This window comes from Castor canadensis, chromosome 6 (assembly GCF_047511655.1).
Source record: "Castor canadensis chromosome 6, mCasCan1.hap1v2, whole genome shotgun sequence".
NCBI classification, from domain to species: domain Eukaryota; kingdom Metazoa; phylum Chordata; class Mammalia; order Rodentia; family Castoridae; genus Castor; species Castor canadensis.
The window spans coordinates 70209639-70222868 of record NC_133391.1 but is presented as its reverse complement, the minus strand read 5'-3'; the positions used below and the strand labels follow the sequence as shown (position 1 = coordinate 70222868).

General features: G+C 48.7%; 1 protein-coding gene across 11 annotated transcripts in view; it reads left to right on the top strand.

Annotated features, from left to right (window-relative positions):
- The window catches only part of Afap1l1 (actin filament associated protein 1 like 1), a 55196-nt gene that overhangs the window by 25616 nt on the left and 16350 nt on the right, over positions 1-13230 (top strand). For all 11 annotated transcript variants that reach the window (XM_020170008.2, XM_020170011.2, XM_074076686.1 and 8 more), the window contains 8 exons: positions 131-228; positions 1230-1338; positions 4797-4895; positions 5486-5697; positions 7827-8006; positions 9870-9962; positions 12393-12474; positions 12674-12826. In XM_020170008.2, the coding sequence (XP_020025597.1) occupies positions 131-228; positions 1230-1338; positions 4797-4895; positions 5486-5697; positions 7827-8006; positions 9870-9962; positions 12393-12474; positions 12674-12826 (1026 nt within the window). The remainder of the gene's footprint in view (positions 1-130; positions 229-1229; positions 1339-4796; positions 4896-5485; positions 5698-7826; positions 8007-9869; positions 9963-12392; positions 12475-12673; positions 12827-13230) is intronic.

The window sequence follows — 13230 nt, the reverse complement described above, 5'->3', positions numbered from 1 at the left end:
TGAAGCCACTTGCTCAGGTTACTAATGGAGGAAGTGGTAGAGACCAATTTAAAATGCAAGGCTCCCAGCTGTCTTCCACCTCTGCCCTGCTCATCCTTGGCTTTCTCTGCCCAATGTCCTGACCCTCTAGACTGTGACCTGAGTGACCTTCAGGACTTGCCAGAAGATGATGGGGAGCCCAGTAAAGGAACCAGCCCTGAGCCAGTCAAGTGCCCATCTCCAGTGAAGGTGAGGGAGGCTCTCTCCATAACCCTCTCTCCCAGGTGGTGGTAAAAGTGCCATCAGGTGAGCATCTCAGTGACCTATGACCTGTTTATTATGTTCTGCTAAGCAGGGAGAATGTGGTGAACTGATCTGTGCCCTTGGGCCCAAAGGACATCACCACCACAACCTCAGGTTCCATGTACAAGTGACAGGAAAAGCTCTGGGCCAGGGATGGGTCACTTCTGCCATCCCCACTGCTTTGCTGTGTGGCCTTGAACAAATCCTTTCTCAAAAGCCTGAGTTTTTCACCTACAAAATGAAGGATTGGATCAGATCTAGGTTTCCCAAACGTGGGGCCAAAGAATTAGAGAGAAGTGTTTGTCTGTCAACATGGAATTATCATCACCACCATCGGTGAAATCAATTGTTGACAACTTGCTATGTCCTTTTTACGTGCTGACAGCACCTGAATAAGCTTGGCACAATTGCTATCCCCATTTTACAGATAAGAACACTGAGGCTCAGAGAAGGTAAGTGATATACCCAATGTCCCACAAGTAGTAAGTGACAGCACTTAGTTATAAAGCTGGGGTTCCCCTGACCCCAATCCTCAGCTCTGCACCACTGGGTGATTCCACTTCACTAAATAACTCACTTCATGCTTAGTTGTTCAACTGCTCTTGTACATGTCGATGTGGTGGCAGACACTGCAGAACTCATGATAGTGTTTGAGACCTGTGTGTGGGCCCAAGCACGACTGCCACATTTGGCAGTCCACGAAACGTTTAGACATTGCTACAGAAGAGCTGTGGTGTGTGCACGATTTGTGTAAGGAGCACAGGATAAAGATGCTGTCAAGTTCTGCCAACTCTGTGACTCATTAAAAGTTACGACTTCACATTCAGACTGCCACCTGCCTCCTGAGAGCTCCCACCCCTCCTCTGCCCTCCTCCCTCTTGGCCACTTGCTCCCCTCTGCTCTGCTTCCCACCTTCTTTCTTACAGGCCTTCTTTGTCACCCTACAGACAGCCGACCTGCCTCCACCACTGCCCAACAAGCCTCCACCTGAGGACTACTACGAGGAGGCCCTTCCTCTAGGACCTGGCAAGTCCCCTGAGTACATCAGCTCCCACAGTAAGTTTTGATCCTCTAGAAGATTACAGGCATCTCCTCCCTAAGGCCTGCAGGAGTGGGAACACCCAGCCGAGCCTGACCAGCACTGTCTCCCTGTTCCTAGAAAGGGGCTTCCCTGACTTCTTCTGTGCCCAGGAATTTGGATTCTAGTCTAAGATCTTGGGCAACCCATTCCTCTCTCTGGACCTCTGTTCCTCTACCTTTAAAACAAGAAAGAGAAGCTGGGCACAATGGCTGAAGCCTATAATCCTAGCTACTTGGGAGGCAGAGATCACAATTGGGCAAAAATTTCACAAGACCCCATCTCAACCAATGGCTGGGTGTGGTGGTGCACTGTCATCCCAGCTACACAAACAAGAAGGAGAAGGAGGAAAGAAAAGGAGAGGAGAGAGGGAAGGAGGTGGGGGGGGAGGGAGGGAGGGAGGAAGGAAGGGAGGAAGGGAGGGAGGGAAGGAGGAAGGGAGGGAGGGAGGAAGGAAGGAAGAACGAGAAAGAAGCTGCATATACTCACATATGTGTACAAGGATGCAGACAGCAGTTACCTGGTTCCAAGCACTAAAACCCAACAGCAGATGGTTAAAACTGCTGCCTCTCTAGCAGATGCTGAAATGACTTGTGTCCCAGCAAAATCACACCATGTGGGTAGATGGGTTATCAAGTCAGCACATAGGATATAGTAAGTGACCTAAGCCAAGGTCTCCAGAGTTTCTTGGGCCCACTCAGCAAAGTCATAAGCTAGGGTAGGCAGAAATATTAGGGGCTTCATTTATGTTTATTTCAACACACCTTTTTAAAAATTCTACATGAAGTTGTGGCCATTGGTTCATGCCTGCAATCCTAGCTACTTGGGAGGCTGAGATCAGGAGGATTGTGGTTGGAGGCCAGCCAGGAGAAAAAGCTTGCAAGGCCCATCTCAACCAATAGCTGGGCACAGTGGCATGCTCCTGTCATTCCAGCTATGCAGGAAGCATAAAATAGGAGGCTTGCAGTCCAGGCCAGCCTAGGCAAAAAGCAAGACGCTATCTTCAAAATAATCAGAGCAAAAAGGGCTGAATATGTCCTACCAGCCTATACACACATGTGTGTGTGTATATACATATATATGATAGATAGACACATATATATGTATATATGATCGATGTGAACGCAATGTGTGATTTGAGAAATACGCTTCTCTCTGTCTCTCTCTCTCTCTTTTTTTTTTGGCAGTACTGGGGTTTGAACTCAGGGCCTCACACTTGCTAGGAGCCAGTCTTTTTTGTGTTGGATAGGGTCTTATGAAATAATTGGCCAGGCTGGCTTTGAACCCTAATCCTCCTGATCTCTGCCTCCTGAATAGCTAGGATTACAGGCATGAGCCACTGCACCAGCTAGAAATACTCTTCTTATTTAAGCTAGGTGAGATGGCATACCCTGTAGCCTCGGCTACCTCGGGAAGCTAAGGTGGGAGGATTACTGAACCCAGGAGTTTGGGCAACACTGTAAGACGCCATCTCAAAGAAAGGAAGGAAGAAAGAATGCCAGGCGAGTAGGAGCATAGCCGTCATCTGCACTCTTCCGCTGCCTATACCTTTTCACCATGGGCAAACTTTTTTATTGTGGTAAAATACAAGTAAGATTGACCACTTTCACTATTTTAAAATGCCCAGTGGGTGGCATTTCCTACATTTAGTGTTACCCAGCCATCACTACTATCTAGTTTCCAACATTTTCATCATCCCCCAAAGAAACTGTACCATGAAGCAGTCCCTCCCCAGCTCTCATGCAGCAACTGTCAACCATCAATTTACTTTGTCAATACGGCTTTGCTGTTCTGGACATTTCATATAAATGGAGTCATATAATATCTGACTTTTTATATCTGGCCTCTTCCACTTAGCTTATTGTGTTCAGTGTTCATCCTTGTTGGAGCATGTATCAAAACTGCATTCCTTTTTAGGGCTCAGTAATGGTCCGTTCTATGGCTATGCCACATTGCATTGATGAATGAATAGTTGGGCTGTTTCCATCTTTTGGCTGTGGTGAGGTTGGACTAGTTGATCTGTGGCCCTCTTCAGCCTTGATAGTCTCAATCCCTGAGTCACTGCAAGCAGCCAATTTTTCCAATATCATCCATTCAAGGATAGGGGAGGAAGGACTGGGCAAGGTACTGCCGAATCCCAAATCCCAGGTCAAGCCCCTTGGCTACACGAGGCTCTTCCACCTTCCAGAGCACACACTTCCCCCTCAGACAGGGCAGGGAAGCCCCTCCTGGGAGCAGCTGGGATCCTGGGGCAGGAGGGAAGGGAGGGCCTCAGGAAGGGCCTGGGACCTTGTCCAGGAGAAAGCGCCAAGCCAGTCAGGGAGTATCTTTTTGTTCACACACAGCATCCAGCCCCACCAGGAGTTAGAGCACTTTGTCCCAGTGTTCCCTCTCTGATCCCCACTATACCCCCCCTCCACCACTCCTGTGGCTCTGACACCCCTAGTCCCCCTCACAGCGGGTGTGGCCAGCCTCGGAGTCCCCAAAGTGCCTGCTGGGAAAGGCAGACTCTGAGCCTCACTCGGGAGTAGAACCAGGTATCCCAGTGGCTGGAAACTTCAGCACTGCTGTCCTCAGGAAACAGATGGACAGGAGAGGCCTAGAGCCCAGAGCAGGGCTCTAAAAACAGTATGGCGTGACTGTAAGCTGCCCTGGATGAAGAAAGACCTCCCACAATAGGGAATGAGCACCCATCCTCTGCCCTGGCAACCTCAGTTCTCATCCAGGCTCTGTCTGGAAACTCAGCAAACTGTGTGTAGCTTATTTCCTTGTCTACAAGATGGAGCTGAACCTCCCTCCCTGCATTGTGAGGATCAAAGCAGACAATAATCATAGCGGTAGCTGGCATTTGTCTAGCACGTTCTGTGTGCCAGGCACTGTGCCATGTTTACACGCATTGTATCTCTAATCCAAGATGGGAACTGTTCGCTGAACAGATGAAGAATCTGAAATGCAGGGAAACGGTTCTCTCCAAGTGTGCTCGGTAGACGGTCGAGACAGGATTTGAACCCGACTCAGATCAAGCCCATATGACATGCCCTTTTACCAACTGAATTCCACATCTGCTGCAGGAACTGTCTGTATCAAAATAACTTCTGACTTTTTTGTGGGGATATTGAGGGTATTGGGGATTAAAGTAAGGACCTCAAGCTTGCTAGACAAGTGTTCTCCCAATTTGAGCCACACCTCCAACCCTTTTGTTTTTAGTTTGTTTTCAGAAACAGACTTGCACTATCTTTGCTATGAACTCTCAATCCTCCTACCTCCACCCCCAGCGCAGCTGGGATTACACGCACACACCATCATACCTGACCTTAACCTTATGGCTTTTTTTTTTTTTTTGGTAGTGCTAGGATTGAATTCAGGACCTCATGCTTCCTAAGTAGGCACTCTACCCAAATTTCTCCAAGTTTAGCAATTTCTGATCATTCCACAGATGGCTGCAGCCCAGCCCCCTCAATTGTGGATGGTTACTACGAGGATGCAGATGGCAGCTACCCCACCACCAGGATGAACGGCGAGCTGAAGAACTCCTGTAAGTACCCGGTGGCTGTTCATCAAAAGCCCATCCTCGGCAAGCACATGCCCACCACCCTCACCCTGACCATGGTCACCACCACAGAGGCCCCAAAGCTCTTGATTTGAGTGACCCCAGGGTTCAGCAGAAAGACCACAGGACTGGAGGAGTCAGGAGCTTGCCCTATTCTTGGTGACTGATCTTAGAGAAGCCCAACTTCCTTATCTGGCCTGGGGCTTTTCCGGGTAGTTGTGATGATCACCTGTGATAATGGCTACAAAGGTGATAGGGTTCTGACAGTAGTGGAAGTTTACTGAGCACCTGCTGTGTGTGAGTCACTGGGCTAAACATTCAAGTAGCAAGATGAAGTAGGAGCTGTTATTTGTTGTGACCTCTTACTAATGAGGACCCTGCCTAAAGCGAAGTCACCAAGTTACCAAATCACAAAACAAGTGGTAAATCTGAAACACAGTGACCCGAATAAGGGCCTCCAGCCAAACCATGTCCTGCCTCCCACTTTCCACAGTCTCAGTCTCAGAGCTTGCGGATGGTAAGAAGGGGCTTCCCCAGGGACTGCACAGTGACATTACTTTCTGTGGCACCTGCAGACAATGACTCTGACGCCATGAGCAGCTCCTATGAGTCCTACGATGAGGAAGAAGAGGAAGGGAAGGGGCCACAGCCCCGGCACCAGTGGCCCTCAGAGGAGGCCTCTATGCACCTGGTGCGGGACTGCAGGATATGCGCCTTCCTGCTGCGGAAAAAGCGCTTTGGGCAGTGGGCCAAGCAGCTGACCGTCATCAAGGAGGACCAGCTCCTGGTGAGTACCTCCTGTGTACTGCCTGTGCTCGTGTCCCTGTGTCCCTGCCCATGTATCACCTTGGCACCTGGCCCGGCCTGTGCACAGAAGCTCAGAGCTCAGCATTTTGAAGTCCCGGTTGTCCCCTACAGCAGAATTAAATACACATACACAAAAAGAAAAGCTTGAAGACTTGGTGGAGGATTACCTAGTTTATGGGGGTATTTTTGTCAGAAAAGAATATATCGCTTTAAAACATTTGTTGGTTTTCATTATGCAAGTTAATGTGCTTATCTATAAAACTAAAGAAAAACAAAATGAAAAGTGGTTCAAATGGTAGTGCACCTGCCTAACAAGCACAAGAACCTGAGTTCAAACCCCAGTATAGGAGGCAGAGATAGGAAGAGATCTGAGGACAGCCCTGGCAAAAGCAAGAGACCCTATCTGAAAACAAACTAAAAACAAAAGGGCTCGGGAGTGGCTTAAATGGTAGAGCTCTTGCCTAGCCAGCTCTATACCCTGAGTTCATCCCCAGTACTACAAGAATAATAATAATAATAATATTTTTTAAAAATCCTCATGATCAAGAGATGACCATTATAGGACTGGAAACATGGCTCAAATGGTAGAGTACTTGCCTAGCAAGTATGAGGTCAAGGGCAAGGCCCTGAACTCAAACTCCAGTACCAGGGAGAGAGAGAGAACCACTGAAAAGTTTTCATGCAAATCTTTCCACCCTCTTTTCCATACATTTTGCAAAGCTGATCCCCTGCAACACTTGCTATTATATAATTTGCTTTTTTATAGGTTTTCTTTTAATTCACCATCTCTCATCCTTATCATTTCATAAAAGAAAATTCACTTTGAATTCCAAAGTAGGAAAATGAATAAATTTTAGAAAAAAATTATAGCTCTTCCTTAAAAAAAAAATCTTATTCAACCTACATGTGTTTGAAACCAGACCTTCTTTCACCCTGGGACAGAGAACACTCAGCACCAATCTCAGTGTCACTTTGGACCTGTTCCCACTCCTTATGCCTCCCTCATCTGTTGCTTGATTGATAGTAGTGGCCAAGACCTCCAACCCAGTGTAAATAGAGGGATGAGAGCAGGCAGCTGGTTTCTGTCCAGGTCTCAAAGGGGAAGCTTCAATAATTCACTGATAAATCTGATGTTTTCTGGGGGGTGTTGACAGATAGATGTTCCTTGTTATCACGTGAAGGATGATCCCTCTCCTACATTCTTTTGGTGGGACTGGGGTTTGAACTCAGAGACTCACACTTGCTAGGCTGGCATTCTATCACTTGAGCCACTCCACCAGCCCTTTTTTGTGTTGGGATTCTCAAGATAGGGTCTCACCAAACTATTTTCCCAAACTGGCCTTGGAGTGCAATCCTCCTGATCTTTGCCTCCCAAGTAGCTAGGATTACAGAAGTAAGCCACTAGTGCCCAGCCCCTCTCCTGCATTCTTAATTTCCTAGGAGTTATATCACAAATGGGCTCTGAATTTTATAGAATACCTTTTTCTACCTCTGTTGAGGCATGTGATTTTTCTCCATTCTTCCTGTTAATGTAATGTGGTTGATTTTGGTTGTTGAACCACTCCACTTGGTCTTGATGTGTATACTTATTGTTTCTATCTGGATTGTGACTAGCAAACCTAGGGCTTTTGCAGCTATGATATGAGAGAAATTCGCCTACACTTTTTCTTTTATGTAATGTCATTATCACATTCTGGTATCGAAGTAACACTGGCCTCTTGACAAGAATGCAGAAGTGAGGACCATTATTGTAAAGTGCTGATTTCCCAAGGCCAGCTCACCACCCCTGCTAGAGGTCGCTCCAGAGTCCCACCACGCAGCCCCTTCCCCTGGCTTCCTCCCACGCCAGCCCGTTTGTTCTCTGGTTCTTTAGTCCCGAATGATCTTCCTGCTATTGTGCTATAATCTGCCTCTTCCTCATGGGTAGTTTGCCAGAAGATTCCCAAAGATACCCCTTTTCAGACTTCCCAGCCGTTCCAGACGGGGTCCATGACTGGGCTGAGTGGAGGGTTCCTCTGGGGTAGGTCCAGCTTCCCCAGAGCCTGCATGTGAAGGTGCTACCCTCCTCTACCTTCTACTCTCCTCCTGACCCCTTCTCTCCTTGTCCAGTGTTACAAAAGCTCCAAAGACCGGCAGCCACATCTGAGGTTGGGACTGGATGCCTGCAGCATCACCTATGTGCCCAAGGACAGCCGGCACAAGAGGCATGAGCTGCGCTTCTCCCAGGGAGCCACTGAGGTCTTGGTGCTGGCACTGCAAAGCCGGGAACAAGCTGAGGAGTGGCTGAAGGTACATGGGGCCTGCACCACTCCTGTCTTCCCCCAGCCTGCTTTCAGTGGCCTATGTCCTGTCCCTGGCAGAACCAAACCTTGCTCAGGTGTCCTGCCCATGGCTGGGGCTCAAGTGTCAAATGGGCCTGGATATCCACAAAAGAAAGATCCATGCTGGAGGCCCTTGCCCCTTCTAGTTATTTGAATCTTCTTTCTAACATCCATGCTGTGGGCATGTCCAGTCTTCACTTGTGTACCTCCTGGAATGGGGAGGTGATAGCTATGAAAGAAAGTGGTTTTATCATTAGATTTTTAAAAAAAAAAAGGAAAATCCTGTCTTGTTTTAGTGGAAATATGCATCTTTGTAACAACCTGTGGGCCAGCATCTGTGTCCTTGTGGGTACACAAAACACTCGGAGCTACCATGTATTAGCATGAGCTTTGGGCCATGCTGTTGTGCTGAGAGCTTTGCATACATGACCTCATTGACCCTTCTCAATGGAGCTATTAGTGTTTGCATGTAAAGATGAGGAAACTGAGGTACAGAGAATTTAGGTGACTTGGCAAAGGTCACACAACCAAATGATTGGGGCCAGGATGGAAGCTAAGTACATACATCTACTTCAAAGGCTTAGGTATAATGACATAGCGATGACAATGGAAGACGCTAGTGTCACACGGACTTGGGTTCTAGTCCCAGGCCTAAGCAGCACTCTGGCTATGCGATCTTCTCCAGATGACTTCGCCTCTCTGTGCCTCAGTTTCCTCGTCTGTAAAATGGTTTTTATAAGGATTCTAGGGAGCACTTGACATGGTGCCTGCCACCTCTGGCCTGTGCACAGAAGCTCAGAGCCAGTGTTTCAGGGTCCCAGCTCACCCACTTCAGCAAAAGTTAAGCACACACAAAACCCAAAAGACCTGGTAGACAGACAGTGTTTTTTGTTTGTTTGTGGTTGCCAGAAAGGTTTTTTTTTTTTTAATCACTTTAGAACAAAGTTTGTTGCTTTTCATGATGAAAGTTAATGTGCTTATTATAAAACTAGTGGCCAATAACAGTCAGTGGTTTCTGTTAAGATGATGATGTCCCGCTCCCCAGATCCCCTCCCTCCAGTCCTTTCCACTGCCTCTACTCCACACTGACACTTTTCTCTCTCCTCCTCTGATCTTCCTGCTGGAACAATGGAAGCAAGCCCCTCCCTCTCTCCTTCTCTTCCTCCCTTCCTTCCTGTGATAGCCAATAACCAGTTCCCCCATGGAAAGCTCAGTGTTTCTCAATACTGCTTTTGTCTCTGGAGGAGAAGGAAGGAGAGAACCTGCTCACTGGGGGAGCCTCTGAAGCAGGAGCCCTTGGCCACAGTTCAAAGACACCTGCTTGAACTTCCTTGGGACAGGAGCTCAGAGGCAGCCACACTGCTGTTTCTAGCTCTGCTGCTACCTGGCCCATGGGTTGGCCTCTCTGAGCCTCATCAGCCTCTTGTCAGATCTCACACTTGTGAGGTTTTATGGTTCGCATCCTTCATGTCCTCAATCTCACTATCCTCAGACCACCCCAGCTGATGGCCAGTATTCTCATATTACAGGTGTGGACACTGAGGCCCAGAGCAAGCAAGTGGCTTTTCCAAGACTGCATGACTAATTAGCATTGAAGCCAGGTCTAGACACCAACCCTCTTGGTTTCCAGCTCTGTATCTTTTCTGTCCAAAGGACAGACACAGGAAACAGCTTTGTCAGACACTGACATGCCCCACACTTGCGCAGGCCTTCCTTCCTCCCTGTGACCCCCAACCCTTCTGCACCAGAGCCCTGATTCTCCCACCCCATCACCCTTTTGCCCCCGGAGCTTCCCTATGTGCCTGTTCCCAGCTGTGCATCCTCTTCACAGGTCATCCGTGAGGTCAGCAAGCCCACTGGGGGAGCAGAGGGAGTGGAGTCCCCCAGGTCTCCAGTCTTCCTGTGCAAACTGGACCTGGACAAGGTATGTCTGCCTCCCCCAGTCTCCTCCCAGCCCAGCATTGGGCACTCAGCACTCCCACATGGGGCACCTCACAGGCTGACAATGATGCTAGGCCCCTGCTGTGGTGCCATCCAAGCTGTGCGTGCCCAGCAGAACAGGCAAAGCAGTAGGTGTTCAATAAATCTCTACTGCTCTCATGTATGCACAAATAAATGAGTGCCTGTGTCCAGAGTGCAGTGTGAGGCAGAAGGAGTGGCTTAACCTGCCAGGACAGAAAGAGGTCACATTTGAACTGTGCCATGAAAAGTCAGTTGAAATGTCCCCAATAGAAAAGGACGATGCCTGCTTGGAACATGAGTGAACTTAGTCAGGCCTGGAGTGAATATGAACCCGTGTCTACACTTGTTTTTCTTTTGGCAGTACTGGGGCTTGAACTCAGGCCTCACGCTTGCTAAGCAAGTGCTCTCCCAGTTGAGCCACTCTACCAGCTCTGTTTGCTTTTTCAGTTATTTTTTCAAATAGGGTCTCGCGGCCTGGACTTCCATCCTCCTACTATACTTCCTATGTAGCTGGGATGAGACTTATGCCACCATGCCCAGCTTTTTATTGGTTGAGTTGGGGGGTCTCATGATCTTCGCCCCACCCTTCTCCTCACTCCCTCTTCACTGGCTCAGTCTTCTTGAGTAAGTAGCTAGGATTACAGGAGTGAGCCACCTAGCCTGGCCCAGTGTCTACACTTTGTTGTAGATAACAAAGCAACTCACTCAGTACTAAACCTAAACCCCTTAAGGCTATAACAGTCCAGGGGAGGCTTGAGACTACATACATGGGTCTCACATGATATAGACTATGACTGTGTGCCCAACATTGTTCCAAATGTTTTGCACATATTAACTAATTTGCTTTCTGTAACAACTCTTAGAGTAGGTACATTTTCAGATGAGAAAACATAAGACACAGAGCTAGGGTTTAAGCCCAGACAATGTGGCTCTTGAGGGCACTGCTGTGACAGTGGAGCAGCCTAAGCACCCATTGGGCAAGTCCTTAATGAGGATCCCCACACGCAGGCACAGTGCAGTCCTGGTGAGCCATTTTAACAAAAACAGCCAAACAGCACGTACAGCCCAGTAGGCAAGCAGCGTAAGTCAATAACCACAGGGACATATAACTGCCTGGCCGGGTGCATGCTAGGTGGGGCCCTAGAGGGTGAGTTCCCTGGGAATGTGTATCAGGGGCCCTGCCCCTGTCTTAGAAGCTCAGGAAGGTTCTGGAGGAAGTGACTTTTCAGATGAAAACTTTCAAGAATGGGGAAGAGAATGATATTCCAAGTGGTGGGAGCAGGCACTGGCGCAGAAGGAAGTACGGAATTGAACGTGGCAGGTGTGGCTTGGCTCAGAGAGAAGGGAGTTCATCTACCTTTTAGAGTGGTCCTGGACAGAGATAGTGGGGGACGGGAGCTCACACTGGTTAGAAGGGCCAGGAGGGGTTAGGGGAGATAAGCGCTCATGTTGAGCCTTTAAATCATGGGTGAGATGTTACTGTGGCAGAGTGGACCAAGGGAGGAGCCAGCACAATCAAAGGTGTGGGATCAGGGGAGAGTGGGGGCATTGATTCTGGAGCCTGGTGGATGCTATTGGAGAAATCCATAATTTCTGTTGGGCCAGCTCTTTGGCACCTCACAGCAGCCTTCTCCAAGTGAGTATAATTCAGATGAGAAAACCAAGCCTTGGGAAGATGAGAGGATTCTGCTCCATTCCTACAGCTAATAAATAAGAATAATTTCTTCCAAGGTCAATCTAACTACTATGCTCCTCCTTCCAAGCCACCTAGTACATCCTTGACCTTGTTTCAGTGAATCAATGACCTGGACTGGTATCATGAGTAAAAATAATGTTGGCTGGCAACAAAGTTGTTAGTATGGTGTGTGTGTTCTTGTCCTTATCATCCTCTCCTCTGCACTAGAATCACAGTAGACTCCTGTTGGGCTCCAGGTCCTGTCTTGACTATTTTGAAAATGGTTGCTAGCTCATCCTTTTTACTCCGTCCTCACTCTCATCGTAATTCCTCACTGTCTTCTTGATTCATCCCCTTCTGGAGTCTCATCTTACCAGGATGATACTCTCTTCAGTGGATCTTTTGCATCCAGTCTTACCCCCTGCTGTCCATCCCCACAACGTCACTGGATTACATACCTTCCCAGCTCCCTGTCACCTGCTGGATACAGTGCAAACTCCTAGGACATTATTCTCAATACTGTAACAGGAAGAAACGAACATGCCCAAGTCATTGATGTCTTCCAGATATCTGGGGTACTTCATATCAGGCACATGATCATTACTGACAATGTTTTTAAACTATTTATCATGTTTTGGAGACATAAGGGAAGATTGAATCAATAAAGGGGTCCTTCTGAGTGCCTCCTGCTGTGAGGCTGTCTCTGTCCCTCCCCAGAGGCTGTCCCAAGAGAAGCAGACCTCAGACTCCGACAGCCTGGGCATGGGCGACAATGGTTCCACCCTTGGCCGCGAACATGGTAGGAGCCTCTGCCAGCTGGGGCTGGAGAATGCCAGAGCTACAGTGGCCTTGCCCATGGGCACACAGTTGCAGAGCCTGTTCCTGTCATACCTGGGACTGCAGGCCAGTCCCTGTGGGCGGGCTGCGAGGGCTGCCAGGGAGGGCGGAACCGGGTTGCAGGGCCCTCAGCCCCCTCTGATCTATCTCTGCGGTACCAGGCAAAGGGAAGAAGAGCAGCCTGGCTGAGCTGAAGGGCTCCATGAGCAGGGCTGCTGGCCGCAAGATTACCCGCATCATCAGCTTTTCCAAGAAGAAGGCGCTGGCTGAGGACCTGCAGACGTTCTCCGCAGAGGAGGAGGTTCCATGTTGTGGTAGGTAACCTCATGGGGAGCACGGGGGTTCAAACCCTACAGATCCAGACTCCTAGGGCTAAAGCCAAGAGACCCTCCCCATGCCTTGTCCACCTGCTCCCCAAGGCAGGGGAGAGATCGCAGCCTCTGGATGGCTGAATCCCACTCCGTGAACTTCCATGTCCTGCTTCACTTGGTTCCCATGAGGCCCCAATGCTCAGCCAAAGGGAAAGCCAACTGACTCCATGTCTGCGTTCCCTGTGTCCTTAGTCTAAACCACTGCCCATCTCTGGGCCTCAGTTTCTCACTGTCCTCTGCTGTAATGAGAGGACTGTGACTTATTTCATAGCATGTAACTCGCCAGGTTTATAAGTTACAGCCCTGTCTCAAAGGAAATTTGGATAAAATTATTTAAGGACTTTTTA